This window comes from Zeugodacus cucurbitae, chromosome 6 (assembly GCF_028554725.1).
Source record: "Zeugodacus cucurbitae isolate PBARC_wt_2022May chromosome 6, idZeuCucr1.2, whole genome shotgun sequence".
NCBI classification, from domain to species: domain Eukaryota; kingdom Metazoa; phylum Arthropoda; class Insecta; order Diptera; family Tephritidae; genus Zeugodacus; species Zeugodacus cucurbitae.
In genome coordinates this window covers 52745024-52765340 of record NC_071671.1, presented here as the reverse complement: position 1 = coordinate 52765340, position 20317 = coordinate 52745024, and the positions used below count along the sequence as shown (strand labels likewise).

At 30.9% G+C, this 20317-nt stretch overlaps 1 protein-coding gene across 6 annotated transcripts in view; it reads right to left on the bottom strand.

Moving 5' to 3' along the window:
- The window catches only part of LOC105212627 (kinase D-interacting substrate of 220 kDa), a 64564-nt gene that overhangs the window by 19242 nt on the left and 25005 nt on the right, over window positions 1–20317 (bottom strand). Inside the window, exon 1 of one of the 6 annotated variants that reach the window (XM_029040377.2) lies at window positions 7281–8036. The exons of the other annotated variants lie outside the window; for them this stretch is intronic. Within the exon in view, the coding sequence (XP_028896210.2) occupies window positions 7281–7376 (96 nt within the window). The 5' untranslated portion in view covers window positions 7377–8036. Of the gene's footprint in view, window positions 1–7280; window positions 8037–20317 lie in introns of those variants that run through there. 6 annotated transcript variants of the gene reach the window in all.

Below are 20317 nucleotides of genomic sequence, written 5' to 3'. Positions count from 1 at the left end.
CATGAACACAGCATTATATGAGACAGTCGATAAATATGTTCGAGATATTGTATTCTTTATCAGGGGCCCACTGGATCCTATAGGCTTTCTACTAAGAACTAAGTATTTATACAATATATGATGTCAAATTAAAGAGGCTATAGTTAGAAAAGAGTTAAAAAGATGTTCAATCCGATAAGAGTGCCAAGAAATGGTTCTCATGGTCTCTGGTTGGGTTTGAAACAGACTTTACTGCTTAGTAAGAACAAGAACAATTGAAATGACCTCAGATATTTGTATTATTTTCTTAAGCTTCAGAAAACTACACAAACCATTCTTAAATTTCAAAAATAAAAAAATATATACTAAGTCACTGACCCAACGTACTGCCCTCGTACAATTCATAAACTTAAATTGTTTGAAGAGGTGCGCTGATCAGGATCAAAATGCAAATTCGTTTAATTTTAACATTTCCAGTTGCAGCGCGCATTTTTGTGTTGTGTGTAATGAAATACAAAATCTTACAAAAATTCAATTCTAAATTTGTACTTCTTACGCGGCTTCATATTTCAAGCGAAACACACACTCTCCACTAAAATGTAATGTGTGCTTGAGAATGCGTGTAAGTAAAGGAGGTTTGCGTGAGTAAAAATACTTTTAAATTGCAATTGCATTTCATTAAGTTGATTGGTCGCTTAGGGAGAGTGTGCATTTTAGAATACTGCCTTTGCAATTGCAATTGATCCATTAAACGCTTTGTGATTTAAGCGCTGACATGTGTTATTACCGTAATGGAATGTAAATAGAAAATGCTTACAAAGTGTGTATGTATAAATAAATGTTGGTAATACATGTTTGCTTACTGAACACCGTTAAAATGTTTAAGAATGTAGAAATAATTTTCTTCATCATATTTGTAATAAATTTTAAACCATTTTTTATTAAAAAACTTAATAGATATCATCACTTCCTTTTTCTCTTGTATAACTTAGCTCTCTCTTTACATTAGGTTTTTAAGATCTTTATATGTCTCAGTGAGTCTCTTAGTAGTTTTTAATGTCAAAATACTATCGGTACCAGGTCTTCTTTATTTATTTGTATATATAGTTAATGCATCTCTGAAAAGTAGTAGTTCTTTCAAACGAGTCGCATTTGTGAACTTTACGCACTAGTTTTTGAACAGATAAGAAACAAATACCTTATAACGCAGCACCTTTCCGTATACAGTGAAACTTCTCTAACTCGAATCACCATAATCCACAAAAAAACTTCGAGTTATAGAATTTACATTAAAAATATAATTTTTCAAAAAGCAGTAAAATATAGATTTATACCCAGTTTTATTTATTTACCTCACATAAATGTAGAAGTTTTATGTAAATACGTATTCGGTAGTTTTGTTTGTTGCACTTTGCAATTGTTTGGCTCTTGACGTTTGTACGCAATGCCTTTTTTACACGATTTATGCAATGCATAAGTATAATCTCATATTTTTTTGTTCGCCTCCATAAGATATAGAGGGACTCTTCTAAGATTCTACCTCGATAGAAAAATTTTAAATTTTGTATTATGCCCTGACCAAAAAGTTCTATTTATGGAAGGAAATTTGTATGAAACTTGCCTTCTATTGCCACTTTAAAAGTTCGAGTTATGGAGAACTTCGAGTTATAGAAGTTCGAGTTATGGAAGTTCCACTGTAATATTGAAAACGAGGTATTTCTGAAAATTTCTTTCGATAATCCAACAATGGCTGTCATCAATGATTTGTATCTTATACACTTCACTCATAATATTCTACACAGAGGAATCATCCTTACAATTTTCATGAAGTTATCGTCATTTCAGCTTATCTAAGGCGGTTTGTAGAGAAAGGCTTAAGCTTGAGAAACTAATAGTTTCCAAAACAGTCGTGTCCATGAAATACTCCCTTTGAACAATTTGAATAATGTTTTATTAATCTACAGCGGCGTTAGTTGTAAGCTAAGCTCTAAGAAGTAGAACAAGATGTGTATTGTTTCCTTGTGTTTGCATTTTGTCAGAAACCAGCTTAAATAATATTAAGAACTGAATTATTAATTTAATGGTTTTATCTTCAAAGCTCTATCCTGAAATTGGTTGCCAAATATTTTATAGGAACAGTTTTACACTCAACCTAGTATAGGTGCGGTTGACAACTGCAGATCATTTGTTGAAAAATTCTCGAGTAATTTTTCGAGAAAGACTAACCACAAATATAAAATCTTACAATAAAGAAATCGTTCTCATAACTGCAGGATTAGCGAAGAAGCGCTATCTCAGCGTATTGAAACTTTTAAGTTGGTTTAGGTCAGGAGATTTCAGATTGGTTTGCGTAACTAAAATTTAATTTAGAAATTTGGAAATTATTTCAAACCTACAATCAAAAAATAATCTTTGTAATATTAAAAGCACAAAATAATTTGTATCCCATCCGAAGTAACTTCTAGAGAGTTTGATTTACGTGAGTACCTGCCGACGACGACCTAATCTCACTAAACTTCAAAAATGTTTTTTTTAAATAATATTTTTTAAAATTCTAATTTTAGCCATAAAATACTGTTTTCAACCCACTGTGTTATCGAAAAATCGTGACCTAGTGGACCAACAAAGTATGTTTGTTGATATTTTTTTCCACTCGCGGCAAATATTTTCATTTTGAAGCAATTTGGTTCAATATCAAGACTGTGATAAATAAATGAAAATGTGTCATGAAAATAAAAATGAAAGCTTTTTAGCTCAATTAGCATGCATGGAAATGCCAGAAAAGTAACTTCACTTCACTTAACATTATTGTGTATGTGTGAGTGTTTCATTTATGCATGTTTTGATGTTTACAATACACACACAAACATAGAATGCATGTATACAAAACGAATTCGGGGATTTTTCTTGAGTGCTGCGCTCATTACTGCTGCAGTTTTTACACTTAATGATGCCGCAAAGCAGTTAAATATTTAACTATTTTCAGCTGCGACGCTTTCAGCTAGCGTTAATTAATGATTGCTGAGCGCGCAGCATGCAAATGCAGCGCAGCGCTGGCGAACATGTGCAAGCTGCTGGTGTCATTTAAACACTTATGTACGTCTGTGTAGATTTGTTGTAAAATTTACATACTGGCAGTGCGCGTTTTCAATGAATCCACCATTTAATCAATGAAACTTATTACAACCAAGCTAAAGCGCCTATGTAATTGGGTTTTTTCTTACGTTTTATTTTTCTAATAACTTTTTCATTTTATTATTAGCCACCGCCGATAAGCGTTTTCGCTGTAAAAAAATCAACTCAGCCACTTACGCGCTGTGGGAGATTTTAATTGCGGCTGATATTCTGTTTCTTGTTAGATAAATTTCATAAAAGCAGGATTTTTTCGATTTTCAATTCATTGGAAAACACAGCAGATAGTTGCAGGTGTCTATGTGTATGTGTCTTTGAACATATTATGACTGATTTGCTTGTTTTGCCTAGCTTTTCTGAGTAAACATTCAAATGAATGCCGCCAGACCATTTATATGAGCAATCGTATTTACACATGATAAACTATCTTCTTTTTTTATTATTATTGTTTTTGTTTTATAATATTTTATTCCTCTAATTCGCTCGATTAGCCAGCTAGATTTGTGCAGTAGAAACGTGATTTGGTTATTTAGACACCAACAAAAAATTATATTCTTTATTATGCGCTCTTCATAAGACTTCGCTACGGTTAAGGCACGTGACAGTGCTTGCGCTAAAACATGTGCAGCACTAACGTTTCACCAGTTACAATTAAGGAGATATAAAAAAATACACAGCTATCTGTATTGAAATTAACATTTTAGCCATAACATTCGTGTCATTAATCATTAAACAATGTGATTACAGCGCTTACCAGGTGTATTTGCGCATTTTTGTGCGTCTACAGAAGATTCTTTCAAAATAAACAACAAAATTTCCAGTGGCCCAATTATCTTTAATGTGGGTAATTAGTGGTAGAAAGTCACCTTAAATTCAGAAATGTAAATTCCCCAGTGAAATTGTGGTTTTCAAAATTGTCTGTTTCAAAAATTTTCCATGCAGCGCCTAAGTGATTCAGTAGATGTATAAACAATTTTATACCCATCTTTATATATGAGTTTGTAGGTGTATGATTTTTAAGAAGTTATTTTCTGACATTCTTGCTGTTTTTGTTTTTTTTTTTCACAACCATTCTCATTGAAGAAGTTGCTCAGCTTAAAAAAAGCCCAAATCCATGCAAATCGAGCGTCTTCGAATATATAATTACACTTAATAACAATCAATTTCGATACAAATTAAATTTGGTAATATTTTTAATACGCACACAGAGTTGCATCGGCATAACTCTGTGCGGTGATTTTTCGAAATTTCTGTGTTTTATAATCCAGTTGGAAAATTCCCCAAGATTTAAGCCACCTTCTATTTCCACTTGACCTTATTTTTTATGTCAGAAGAACAAGAAGACGTTTCTCATGAAATCTTCCTCAGAAGTGAGTTTAACAGAAAATCATTTAGCTCGATAATTTGACTTCCATCAATCATCGAGAAACCTCGGAGTATATTTATAAATATAAAGAGTTCTCATGTGAGAAAAAAATCTATCTTTTATCTATTCATTAATTTCTTATATCAAATACAGATATACAATTGACCACAAAATAATAGGAGTGCCAATATGAAAATGTATTTGAAGACCGTCAACAATTTGCAAAAAAAAAAAAAAACGACTCCCAGCCAGTGAGTAAATGCATATAACATATTGTATTAAAATGAATACAAAATTGAATTATTTATGCTGTAACCTGTACTAAGGTTCAAGAAACATTGTTAGAGGTCCATATAACACGAAATAATATTCCCAATTTACAGCAAATTCTATCAAACGTGAAGGCGCCAAAATCATTATATCGAGTAGCTTTTAAAATAGCGGAGTTTGTATAATTCTCTTGATGGAAAGCATCATGGATCACATGGAATATATCAAAATTTTAGAAAAAGCATGGTAACCATGCCCCTCATAGAATATACCATTGATGTTGGTACACCAACATTATTTTGTCTCCTGACCTCAACTTCATTGAAAATATGAAAATCGATATCAAAAACAGTGTTACTTAACGGAAACCAATCAATTTGAGATATTTGTCGCTGGTAGTGAAGGAGGTTTGGGAAGGACAATCAGTCAAACATTGGCAGGGTCTTATAGGCTCTATGACCCGGACGGGTGGGTGTCTATTAAAAAGTTGAAGCTATTCAATAAAATATTAATTATTTTATTATTCTATAAAGCTTTGAAAGTGTTTCAAATCTTCAAATTTTAAAATTATCTCGTATTACATGGAATACTCCTATTTTTTGTGGAACTTGTTTTTGGGTTTATTTAACAAAAGTCGCGATAAAAAAAGTTTATTACGTTTAATTGCAACAAATGGACTGTGGAAATATTAGTACATCATTAATGATTATATTGTGTAAAAATTTTGAAACAAAAACAATTTTTATTATGGAAAATATAAAGATTCGATTTGTTCATGAGCGCACTCCTATTTTTTTGTGGACAACTCTACATTACAATTGGCCTAAAATTCTAGCTGAGGTCAAATCTATACAAAAAAAAATAATTTTTAGCATCTCTAGTAAAGCAATTACACAAACATATTAGCTACGCATGTATGCTTAATCATATCATCATCAAAATAAAAAAAAAATATTAATTAAATTTCATAACAGTTGCGAAAAAGTAATGAAGGGAATGCTCTCGAAATCGGCAATTCTAAAAATCAATTAAAAGATAAATTGGTTTGCTTAATCAACAAAAAAATTATTTTGGCGAAATCTGACGATGATAAGAAATTAATATTATCATTTATTAATTATTGAAACAAATTATTCATTGGGGATATTTTTAGGGTAGCTGTAGTTTACTATAGCTTTCGATAGTTGTTATTGATTTATCTTTCATTACTTAATTCTATATGGATTACCAAGAAGTGTTTATGTGAAGTGATTGATCCAAATCAGAAGAAATTTTTCGTGTGTGTAAAAATAAACAGCATGAGATAAAAAAATATATGATTTATTCTCGAATAAGATCGGCTGAAAGATATAATCTTAGAGCTTAGAGTACACTGAAATCTTGATGTGATATTTCAGCAGCGGATCAAAGGCCAAAAAAAGTAAAAATATTCATTTCAGAAAAAAAATTTTATTTTCTAAATTTTTTGTTGATGTTTTTTTTCACCTTCTTGTCTTTTCGCTTTTTCATTTCTTTTATATTTGTTTTTCATTCAAATTTTCTTTTTGTGCATAACTGACAAGATTGTGTACTTAAAGGAAGTACTTAAACCATAATTTGTCATATGTTTTAATTTCAATTGGTTAAAACAACAGCTGAGCTTCATACAACAATAATAAAGATGTATGATAACAATAAGTATATTTCATAAAATTTCCGGATATGCGTTTGAAAAATTACAAACACCGAGAAAAAAATGTAAAACGAGTTTTTATTTTTAGTGAACTCTGAATGAATTAAAAAGAAAAGAACAACAAATACAATACAAAAAAGAAAAAACACAAAAACATTATTAATAAGGCTTATTTTAAAAAAGACACAAGTGGAGTTTTGACAATTTTGAAAAATACTTCTAAAATTGTGTAAAGAAAATCGAAAAATGTTGTTGTTCAAAAAAAATTATATTAAAAATATTTAAAAAATACTAAAATTGTATTTCTACTATTTCTCATTAAATTGAACAATTTTTTTTATTCACAAAATGGTTTTTTTTTTTTAACATATTATTTTTAATTTTTCGAACATTTTAATGTAATTTTGCTCAAACAAATTATATAATTTTTTAATTATATTTTTTAGAAAAAATTAAAACTTTTCACAAAAAAAACTTTTTCCAAAATTGTATAAAAACATTGCAAGCACTTAAAAACAATTTGAGTTCGAAAAAAAATATCAAAAATTTTATAATTTTTACTAAATGTTTTCTCCACTATTTCTCACTAAAATGCAGCGCTGCAAATTAAATATAAATAGATTTCAAAACACCCATGCACACACTTTGGCGTCACTCATTTGAGAAAACATCGTTATCTACGCTTGTAATTTACGTCTATTTACTTGCCGCAGCAAAATAAAATAAAAATCACACACAAAATACCGTTAGCAGCAGCCGCACGTAACAGAAACATACATAAAATATATTGTTGTTGAAAATGCAAAAATTCTGCTACAAGTAGTTTGTATAGCTTATAAATGATTAAATAGATATACTAACATTTTTGGTTTTCTTACGACTCGGCGAACGTAAATTATTCAGACTTAGACGCGATGCGCTCAAAATTAGCTCATCCAAACTCTTTGACAACTTCATACTAAGTGTGGTGCTTGGAAGCGTAACGCTTTTACAATAAATTAGTTTAAAAAATAATATGCAGACTTCTTGGTACACACGTCTGTACGTATGTATGTTTGTATCTATGTATCTATTAGATATTTGTACAGCAATTGAAAGTGTCACAAAAAAGTGTCGAAATGTCTACTCTTTTTTGAATGATGAGCTTCAGTTTGGGATTTTCCAAAAAAAAACACAAATTCTGCTGTTGTTGTTGTTGTGTTATAAAATCAATTATTAGTTTACAGCAACAAAAACCAAAAATCAACGCGCTACACTTGAGTGGATGGCACACAAATTCACGATAAATTAATTAGTGATAATGCATGAAAATTAAATATTCATGTTTTTATTAGCCCACTGCTGTTTGTTTGTTTGTTTGTGTATGCATGTTGGCAAGCAATTGTAGAAGCATGCAATTTTTAGAAACATTTTAATATTTTATTATTTCTTTTATTTATTTTTTATTAATTTTTTATAGCAATGCGAATTTGTTGTCACTCTGTTTAATTAACAATCAACTATTAGTAGCTTGGCGCACGTGAACGTGTGTTTGTGTATTTTTCGCGTTAAGAACTATTAAATATTAATTTCACACTGGCTTATTAGTAGGCGATTATAACGTTTAGAATATCACAGAAGAAATATTTTTTTATAATTATTAATATAAATTTTTAATTTATTAATATTTTTTAACTGTATAACTAGAACTAAAATGTTTTTATAAATTTTTTTAAATATTTTATTTTTTATGATTGTGTTTTTTTTTAAGTTATATTTTTTAAGTTATAAGTTTTCAGTTATTATTAAATTTTCTTTTAAACGATTTGCTAATGTGATAATAATGAAATTTATTTTTATTATTAATTATTATTCAATTTATTAAATAACTATTAAATATTTTTCAATTTTTACATATTTTTCTTTGATTTAAAGTTTTTTATTTTTTTAATTTATTTATTTTCTTGAATTCTTAATTTATTCATTTTTTTGAATTCTTAATTAATTACGTTTTTATATTTATTACTCTTCTTTAAATTTGTTTATGGATTTTTCTTTTCTTTTTTAATAAATTTATTATTGTAATTATTTTTTTATCAATAAAGCTCAATTTTTCAATACATTTTTCAAATATTTCTAATATAATAATTACTAATTCTTTTATTTTTATTTTGTTATTAATTTATAATTAAACACTTTTTTTGGTATAATAATGTTTATTTAACATTGAATTTTTTTATTTTTAATTTTTTTATATATTTGTATTAAATTTTTTTTTTATTTTTATTTCAATATTATTATTTTTTTTTAACATAAATATATATTATTATTATAATTAATTAATTTTGTTTTATTTTGTAAATGCTCTTTTTATTTATTCAAACTAATTTAAAACATTTTATAATTAATTTTAAAACTTTATTATTTCGTTTATAATTTTTTTATGACTTTTTTATATTATTTTTCCTTTTATTTAATTTAGTATTGTTATTATTATTTTTTATTATTAAAATGTAAACATGCATTTTGTAATTTTTTATTTTTAATTGGTTATAAATTTATAATACTCTTTTGGTATTTATTATTATTTTTTAAATACTATTTTTTAGTTAATTTATAATTGTTTATTATTTTATGTTTTTTATTTTTTCTTTTTAATTTCACTTTTTTTTAATTTTCTTTTAAATGTTTTATAATTAATATTTGATTTTATTTCATTATAACTTTTCTTTTTTATTAAAACTCATTACACTTTTATTTAAATTATTTTTATTTACTTATTTTTCACTTCATTTTAATGAATGAACATTAAATTTTGACGCGTGTGTCTCCAAAAAATATGTAAATAATTTTTTTATGTTTGCGCGCACTCAATCTTAATCAGCAATCAGATCAGCTATTAATCAACATTTTGCTCTTGTATGTCAAAAAAATTCAAAAATAAAAAAACGAAAAAAGCACACGCCAAAAAAGCGTAGCAGACGCACGCACGCGCTTTTATTACACGTACGAGTAGACACAGCGTATACAACAATTGCCAAGAATCTCGCCGACAACCGCGCGTAATCGCGAAAGAAAAGACAGTAGGGCGCCCGCTGCCGATTGCCTACTACTATTAACTTGGCCTTTTGCTCGGCGACTGACTGATTCAATGAAGATTTCAATGCACGACGATTTCAACAAAACGCTAAACACTGACTGCTGATATCAAACGGTGATAAAGATGAAGGAAGAGATGCGTTGTCGCACACACACACTAACAGCGTTATTGTTGCTGTTGTTGTTGTTGTATTGCGCTCACCAAACGCCAAGCGTTTACATTTGGCTTAAAGCGTCAAGCGCCAAGCGTCAACGGCAGCAAGTTTGCAAACACCCAAGTGGCATTACTTGTTTATTCTTACAATAATCAATTGTTGTTGTTGTTGTTGTTGTTGTTATTATTATTATTCTTGTTGTTGCTGCCAACCAGCAGTTGTCGCTGTGCATGTGCAATGTAATTCTTGATAAAGAAGCGTTGATGAGCAGCAGCGCAGTCGCTGTCAAAATTACATTTGTTGTTGCTGTTGTTGTTGTTACTATCATTTGCACAGTGTGCCGCGTTGCGACACTCTCGGAAGCGAAACTCATAAATTTTGTACAAAAAAATTGTACGTAAATAATGTTTATATAAAATTTTATGACACGCTCACTTTTCATTTGAAACGCTTAATAACTGCATTTAATCGGGTTACTGGTTTTCACCTCAAACAGTTAGTTTGAACCCAACCAGATTTATATATATAAACGAGCGAAGAATATTAAAAAAAAAACAATTTCAAATGCTGAGAGGTTAGATAATAACTGAGAATGAGTAAAATAATGGAAAAATTCAAAAACAAAAACAAATAATAAAACAACAAAGAATCAAAAAATATAACAAAAAATTCCAAAAATTAAATATATAAGCGAAATAAAAAGTATTCCAAAAATGCATTGAACTCAATTACTTAATCAAATGCTCTCAACATCTGGTAAGAACAGTTTATATAGGAAATAAGATAATTAATAAATATTTATAACAATCACGGGCCTTATTTTTCTAGTATTATCTGAATATGAAGAGATTTCATAAAATGTTTTGTCAGCGAACTGCTTAACAGCTGTCAAAAGATGTGAAGCGATTGCTTTTCTAAAAATTTCTCATAGCGCACTATCACTCTGTCAATATAGAACTATTTCAAAATTACTCTCCTCTCATTGTTTAAAATATTATAAATATTTACCGTTATGCAGAGGATTTAGAAATCAAGATTCTATTGATAATTATCCACCATTTTAAATTTTGCAAAACCGCCAACGGATTCGTAATCCGGTGACCTCTAAAACCCCCAAGTAGTGAGTATCAAGCGAATCGGATGAATTTTAAAATTCACTGTCCGCCATATTGGTTTTATGGCGTTATGTCAAAACCCTAATCTGATGGTGTTAAACCTCGGATTCGGATTCAGCGACCCTAAAAACATATAGCACATATAGCAAGCACATATAGTTTGTATAACAAACAATTTTTTTTGTATGGCTGTGGAATTGAAGTTTAAAACCCTAGTACAGTTATGTGAAAAATGTTTACACAGATGCAATTTAATTTTTCATATTTTCTCTCATCATTAAAATATATGAAAAGAGAGTAAATGCAACTAAAATATTTAAATAATAAGCTGCGCTCAAAAAAGATTCTTTCGCTGCCCGATTTCTCTTAAGACTATAGATAGATTTTAAGACTATAGATAAGTAATGCAGACATTGAACGCATTTTTAGCTCATAAATAACCCGATTTGTTATACTCAATATGACCTAAAAAAGATAATATCAAAATTATTGTAAATATAATACTGATATTAAACTCATTGGAATGAGAGTTCATGATATAAATCGCATGATACTGATTCACTTTGCAATTATGATGATTCTAAAGTTTGTGATGTGTTATAAAAATGGAAAATATTTTAAAGAAGGTCAATTTATAGATAAGCACTTTCAGAAAAATTGTACGTAAACTTTCTTGTTTATATAGTAAGAGGAATTTTATCTAGACATTGAAGATTGCCCGCTCTCTGCTTTCGAAACGGATCTACTACTGAAACTGCGCTAGAAATATAATAATTTAGTTAGATTGGTTAAAGATTAGGCCGTTATTAGGCTATTATTTGACCTTCATAGCATTTGTCTAATCAAAATAATAATTTGGCAACACTGCTAACGAATGTTCCACTTAATTTATATGAAAACGAATGCGTGAATATACAGTTATATAATAAAAAATAATGTTTCAAGTGATGCCTCAGTCAACATAGCTATGTTTTCACTTTCTTCTCAATGTCTGTTTTCTATAACTTTTTTTTATATTTTAACTTAACGGCCTTAAGGTCTCTTTAGTGCGATCTTTTCCGCAAAGTGTGTTCATACGGTTTATTTTTTATGTTTACACAAATGTTTTGACTTCATTGTTCAAAGGTTATGAAACGAAAAACATACTTCTTCCAAAATTAATTCTATAGTAGTCAATAAAAGCAATTTAAATACAATGAATAACTTATTTTGCATATGGCTATCGATCAATCAAAAACTTCGACGTTAATTTTAAAATTAATTTATTCAATTTAAGATTTTTTATTAAATATTTATTTATTTTTTCTTAAATTGTCTGCTGCAATTTTTTGTTTAACATTCCAATGGCGCTTAACCAATATCTATTTAAATTCAGTAGCCATAAAAAAAAACAATAAGCTAACGACTAATAATTTTTAATCAGCCAATTAAATACTGGACTTCAGCGTCAAATATTGTACAAAGTGGGTGCGACCGGAAATTCACGCTGAAGCGTCGCAGCTTCTTAGAAATTCTTTCGGAAGTGCATACACATAATTAGTGTGAGTTGAGTAATTCCTCTTAATTGAGGGCTTGCCTTGTGCGTTTCCTTAAATTGTAAGGAAACCACAAAAACCACTGAACAGGGGGTTACCTGATTGAAATTCAGAAAAAATCGGAACTTCATTGTCATCTTATCAGAATTAGTGACGTTGGTAAAATCAATTGAACGCATGCCTAGGACCAACACTAATCATTTAAAAACAAGGTATAGGCAATGACAATGTACTATTCAGATATAGTCTATGGTTTTCTTTATAAAAGAGTACATAGTATATTTTATTATTTCCTCATACTAAGAAAAAACAGTCGCTCAAGAGTACCTCGGTGTAATGTACAGATCTAATTTCATCTGATGTAATTCCGCTATTGACGAAGAAAAAAATACATATTTTTTAGAAATTTCAAGCAAAAATTCATAGTTGGTTTCCTAATTAATCTCATAAGTTTTGGTGAGATGATATCATTATTGAAACTACTTTATATATAATTGAGGGAAAAAGAGGAAAAGCTGTAAAGGAAGATGGAGAACTCGAAAGGACGGAAAGACACGAAGAGACGAAACGGAAATTAAGAGTTTTAGATTAGGCGCATTGGTTTTCGCCATGGAACGGCTTTGCTTAGAAAGAGTAGACAAACTGATGAATACATGAGAACATCGAGAAGCTAATTTTTAATGGAGATTCATCTTCGAGAATAGTATGTCCAACATCTTCAATTTTGGTGAACTTAAGAAGATACCCTGAGAAAAGCACCATTTTTTCGTATACTATGTCTTCAGTTTTAAAGATCTTGGGAAATTGTGTCTTATATCTTACTTCTGAACTGATTTGGACGAGATTGCAAGACTTCAAGAAGAAAAGAAGAAGTTGTGATATTTTGGAGGTGTTTCTCTGTCTCACTAGAAAACAGCGTCGAAGTATCTGAGAATTTTCGAAGGGTACACAACTGTAGCAGAAATAGACTAGCTTCTAATAAAACTTTTTTTACGTAGCCAGCACCTTACAACACAAAATTAATAACTCGTATAAAACTGAATTCCATCGAATCACAATTAATCTCGTTTTTAACCATATTTAATGCCATATTCACCACACAGTGCGCCGACATACATACATTGTAGAACGACAATAGCGCGCTATGCGTTTTATTGGCATTTATGTAATACAATGCGGAAAAATTTGTGTCTCACGAAAGCGCCGCGCTGCGTTCACATAAGTCAACTGAGCGCCACGATGGGCACTAAGGGCGGTGGTGATGGCTGATTGCATGTGCGGGTGGATGGTGAATAGGTGCGTCGATGGCGCTGATGCGCGCAGCAGAGCAATCGGTTAAGTGCTTGTTGGCGCTGATGGAAATTCTAATGTACATAAGTACTACGTATGTATAATAGTCGTATCTTTTTAAGTATCTTGCATGAGCACGAAAAGTAAACGAATGCGAAGAAATGACGCGTGGAAAAGTAAACAACACAGCGCGCGCGCACTTAAGCATACGTGGTGTAGACGCGCGCATTTTCCGCGTGTAGTCAATTGCTGTAAGTAACCAACAATAATAATAACAACAACAATAACAATTTTAGTTGCATATTGTGTGCAAAATCGCGTTCAGCGCTTGGCTTTTTGGCCACGCTGACAACAATTTGATTGACGCTGCCGCGTCGCTGTGCGGCATTTGTTGTTGTGGCAGACGTCTACAGCGACGTTGTTACAATTGACGCGACCAAGCGAAGTGGCACAATCACAAACATATGCATGTTAATTATAATGCGCTCGCGGCAACAAACAGTAAAAGTAGGAAAATCGCATACGATAATACCGTTAGACGACGCGTGGTCACCGCGTCGATTGCATTCACATAGAATTGACCTTCGACATTTGCCAAATGCAATTGCACTTTATGGTGGCGATTAAAGCGCTACTTTCAATGGCAAGCAATTTGGAAAATTACAAACGCGCCCGCGCTGTGAACGCTGTACGCGGGATCAACAAACGCGCAGCTCAGGCGCGCACCTTCCTTATAGATCGACCGTTGAGTTAAATGGCAAATTAATTAATACTTGTATTTTACTTCAGTTTTAATGAGCAACCGTATTTCTATTTATAACACAATCACGACACACCACCAACAACAACAACAATTGTAACAACAACAACAAAAAAAAGCAATCATCTCAGATTTTCATTGATACGCGCGCTAAAGCAACGCGCCACCACAACCACACCAAAAAGTATGGCGCGTTCGCCTTACGAGCGCCAAATTGCATTGCTATAAATGACATAAAAAAATAACAAAAACAAAACCAACACAAACGTATAATAACAACTTTAATAACAGTAATCACAATGATTACGCTGCGTTGACAATAGCCGCGCCGCGCCGCGTCTCGGCGCGTTCGTCAAATCAAATCAAATTGGCGAAAATAAACGTTTGTTGTGCGCGCACGCGTCTTGACCGCTGCGAAACGTTGTGACCGTTGGGGTGCGCACGCGATGACTGTGCTGCAGAAACACTTGGCCACTCTGTGGAGCCTGCTGTTGCTTGCTGACCAGCGACTAACCAGCAAAGAAAATTGCAATTGAAGCAGCAGCAGCAGCAATAGCAATTGCCGTGAGAGAGCGCCAAGCAGAAGTAGTGGCAAGTGTCTTAGTTGGGGACTCTTGCGTCCCAATGTGCGCCACATTCAACACACATTTGTTTTGTAGTTTTCCATTGGCGCTTTTTAATGCTTGCTTGTTGAGAAGATAAATTGTTTTCTTTCTTTATTTTAGCTATTTTGTTATTGTGTGCTTCTAAACAACAGTAAGCGTATATATGAATGAGTGTCTCTTGAGCGCTAACGTTGGCTTCTAAGGCACAAATGCGTTTTTTGCTTTAGCACGATTTTGCATTTAATTTAATGTCTTTTTATCTTAGTCGCTAATGCGAAACAATGCACTTGGGGGGAGTGTTTAACCCTCAAATGGTGACTGGCGCTTACAGCTATGCTAGTTAGAGGTTTCCTCGAAAGTAGAGAATACAAATACAAAATAGTTGGACCTACCTATTTTATTTTTATATAGGTTTTATATACTATTTAGCAGCCATTAGACAATATAATACATTCCTCAAACAGTTTTGGAGTTTGAACTCAACAATGCAAAACATATAGATTTTGTTGTTGAAATCTGAGTCAGTACGCATCTTTGCTAAAAGTAAAAACAGCTAAAAGTTTGCTAAAGTATAAACATCTTTGCTTTGTCTCCCAAGGAGATACGAAAATCATTAAAGAAACTAATAGCGTTTTTAGACAGGAGCTAATTGATCAATTAAGATCGACCATTTATTTTAAATTGAATTTAAATCGACTTGAAAATCAAATGCAACTCTGACACAATGGCGTACGATATACGTTCTATGTCTGCGATTTTTTTATTAAAAAAAAAAACTACGGTAGATGTCGCTGCTGAAAAATATTAATCAGCTGATGAAACTTACCAACTTCTTATGAAAAGCAAAAACAAAAATGTATAACAGCTAATCAGTTATCGAGTAGCCGCCAGTATAAAAGGCAAAAAAGGGTTTCACAATAAAAATTTAAATTGATCAATTTATTTGGCTGTCTAAAAACGCTATAACGACTGAGTTTGACGAAAAGTCCATATGAGAAGCACTAAGATCGAAGGATCGCAATAATGATCCATTGTTATAATACCAGGGGAATCATATACATATGTCCGATCAATCTCAATTTCCAAACAATTTAAATCAAGATTTTCTATCTGTCTCTGGACTGGCAGTATCTGAACACTTAAGTGTGTTGATGTCAAGAAAAAGCTTCATATGAAATTTGGAAACAGCTTAAAACATATAAGACTTTCCATTGATCAAATAAAATGAATGCACAAACTACGAATAGAAGAGATGTACGAAATATTAGCAAAGTTATAGATTGAATAAAAAGTATCTATCATCTAGCGTTTTCGAAAATTTCGGAAAGTTTCCCCAATTTCCTATTTTACGAGCGTTGCAACCCAGGGTTATAGAAAGAATAAATAATATATTAGCAAAGGAGAGAGCTACTTTCTTTCCTGCTTTATTGTGGCGCAATTTTTCAACTATATTATTACACTGGACTTATTGAAGGTTCAATTAAGGGTTAAGGGTTTGTTTTGATCCCGAATTTGGCATTGTTAGATTCAATGCAGTGCAGACATTTAACTATAACCAACCAACAGCAATGCTCACATTGAACTTTTAGGCTGCAATGAATTTATTATTTTTAACTTTAACGAAATTATAAAAAAATATATAAATAAAATTTAATTAAAAAAATATTAAAAATAAATAATTAGAAATGTATTTAAAAAAAAAAGTATACTAAATAAAAAATTTGAAAAAATTTAGTGGTATAAATGTATAATTTAATAAAAATATGGCAAGTTCATTGAATTCTAAAATTGTTTGTTTGTTTCCAATTAAATATCGGGAGCGGCACTTATTGCTTTGATTGACAGTACCGCCGCTGAAGTTCATATTCATATAAAACGAGTCTTATGAATGAAACAAAAAATATCCAACAAAAAATACATTCAGAGTAACGACGAAAATTGTAAACAAAAAGTTGTCAAAAAAAAAATTTAAAAATGATAAATACAATAAAAAATATGTTTATTAATTAAATGGAAGTATCCCTACTGCATTTGCTCTACAAAGCCAAAATCGTTTCCCAACGTAAATCAATATACCTGACAAATGATTTGAGCGCGAAAATAAAAAAAAAAAACATTTTGAAGAATTAAATTGATGATTAGCGCACACGCCACTGCTAATGCCAATAACCTATTTAGGCGCAATTATTGAACCCTAAATGAACGGAAAAATGGCAACAATTATATATTAATGCAATAAATATTAAGTAATTAATAATTACAGCACATGTATGAAAATAACCGGAGAGAAATGAGATGATAAACAAATGACGAAACAGATGAAAAAGAAAAATACAAATTAAATTTAAAAAAATTTATACAAATCGAACTAAATTAAACTAGATTGATTGATTGATTAAGCAAGAAAATATTCTCACAAAAACAAAAAAAAAAAAACACATTATTGAAAACATGGAATTTTTAAAGGTGCGTTTGCAAAAGTTTCAAAATTTTGCTCAAAATTCTCCAAAGCCGCAAGTGGAAAAAATAAATGTACTTTACACATTCGCTCCCACCTCGCAACGTTTTTTACTTGTTTTGCTTTCAACATAAATTTATTAACTTATTTTTAATTTTTGCTTTTGTTTTTGGTAAGGAGGATTCTGTAATGCCATTAAGTGTAATAAAACCAGAGGAGCAACTCCACAAATAACTGCATTAAAAGAAGTCAAACCGAAAGAAGTGACGCAAATAATACAAAGAATTTCGGTTGAGGTGCGAGGGTAGTTGGAGAAGTCAGTGATTTTTTAAACAAATATTCTTACAAAAGCCGTTTGAAACTCAGAGAGGTTACTGTGCCTCCAAACAGCCTGTAGTAAACATAACTATTATAAAATGTTTAATATCATAATATTTTATGGGATATACATATAACTATTATAAAATTTTTAATATCATAATATTTTATGGGATATACATATATATTCGGAAGGTTTGTAGATATCTCTCGTGAAACAATCTCATTTGTGATAAAAATTTTTATAAAATTTTAATAAAAACAATTTTAAAAACGGTCTTAATGTGGAGTAGTCCAGCCGAGAACTTAATGAATAATAGACAGGCTCCGCAATATATAGATTAACCTGCCAGAATTTTGGTAAATTTTCAAGCTAGAATAGGGTACAACAGAATCTAGGCAATGTCAAACATAAATCGAATTATTTAAAGTTTGACAAGTTTCCTCCACCAACAGTAGTTGACAGCAGCAGAGTTGCATTATAATTTGTTACATTTTGTTTGAAAATTCAAGCACTCGTGTACTTATCAAACTGCCCTCGTAGTTATGACGACAAAGAAAAAATATGCAGATTAAAAATTTTGTTAAACGAAGTGTCAAAATGTTGAGAATCTTTATATCGGTTATGCGGTTGCAGATCAACCACTTAAACTAAAATACTTTGCTACGTATTGTGAAATGCACACGACATGATTTATATAAATGTAAGTTTGTTAGTGTAACTCTTTTACACTATGTAACAAATTTCAAACATTGACGATTTCAATTATTAATAAATAATTACAATTTACGAACAAAGAACACTATTTTGCAGCAGCACTTTGGTCTGTCTATGTTTTTGTCGACACGTTCGGGTCATTGTCAGCCACAGCGTAGCGCATAGCATGGGTAACGAGATCGTTGCAGTCATCAGATAAACCGCAGCCACACAAATCCTTAACTTACAACGCTGTGAACTTGACAACATGTTGAGGGGAAAAACAACATGATTACAACTTTGTTGTTGTATATATTAAAATACAAACATACATACAAATACTCATAATGCATTAAGCTATGTTTGTACGTGTTTTTATGAGGCCACTACTATGCTAAGGGATCATTAAACTCCCATCGATCAATGGTATTCACCAACACGTGCCTAAAATAACATAGAGGCATAAGTATACATACAGATTGTAGTACCACATATGTATATAGTTTTTGGACCGTGATGTTAACTTGCTGCGTCATCGTTTGAAATAAAAAGCGCATAATTTGCTATTTTTTATAAATTTAATTAAAAGGCAAAAAGCGTTGAGCAGTCAATTTAGCTGCATCACACTTTAGTCACTCACGGTGAATACCCGCATTGCACTTTGCGTCGCCCAACACACATACGAGTACATACAATGTCAGTTGGTGGTCATAAGAGACTTTGTCTTTTGTTGTAAAACAATAAAACAAACATAAACGCACATAAACTATTCGCAAAAACAAAGTGCGAAAGAAGTTACATTATTCCAAGTTGCATTGATGCTAGAATACAGTGTGCGTCATATTAATAAGCGCAGTCATATTTTTCGATAGTGTTTATATATGTTTGTTACTTTTTTTAATTGATTTGATGAACATCCATCAAATTCAGTTTGTAAAGTTTGTTTTTTAAGAATGTTAATTCTAATCGATTTCATAATTATTTCGAAGCTCACATTTTCTTTATTTTATATATCGAAATAATATTTTTGATAAGAAGTCTACAAAGTATTATTTTGGTTCGAAACTTATTTTTTACATTTGGAAACCTAAATATCTTACAACATTAATTGAGGAGTCTGGTGGCTGCTAATTTTTAGGAAATCAGCTGAATGTTTAATATAAAGTATATATTATATATATAATTATCTCCCCCTCCCTCCCTCTCGATATATAAAGCTTTGTTTACTAGTTAGGAGTTTACTATACTACAAGCTCATCAAAGCCAGACTTTAAATAAATAAACTGATATTTTGAATTCTATATACTCCTAAAGACAATTGATTGGATCCATCATTTACTTCACTATATATTTTTTAGACCAAATTTAAAATATAACCGACAATTGTCTTTGATATAAAAATTTTTACCGATTCATTTGAAGAAATCGAGTTATGTATATGAGGTGCTATTTATATACCCTGTTACATGATCTCACACATTACATTGATAACCTTAACAAAAGTATTAAGTTGGTTGAAAAATAATACAGCTTTCTATATGTGACCTGACCTACAGAAAGGGGGCTTAGGTGTCAAAAAATCAATTTTCACTTTTTAGTTGATTCGGATGGAAGATGAGATGCTTTTTCACGTGATAGAATCCAAAAAGTCATAACTTGTTTGAAAGTTCCCTAAAAATGTAGAGAGACGAATAAAAACAAGACAACAACGCAGCTGCGTGGTATTAGACTTCTTCAGTGTTACTTTTTTAAATGTTCCACACTAGAATTTACACGATGAACTATAATAATATTCCGACCAAAAACAACACTTACTGGACGTCCTTGAAGCCTCTGGAAAGGAGAACAATTAATGAGATAACGAGAAACTGACGAAACGAGTTGTTT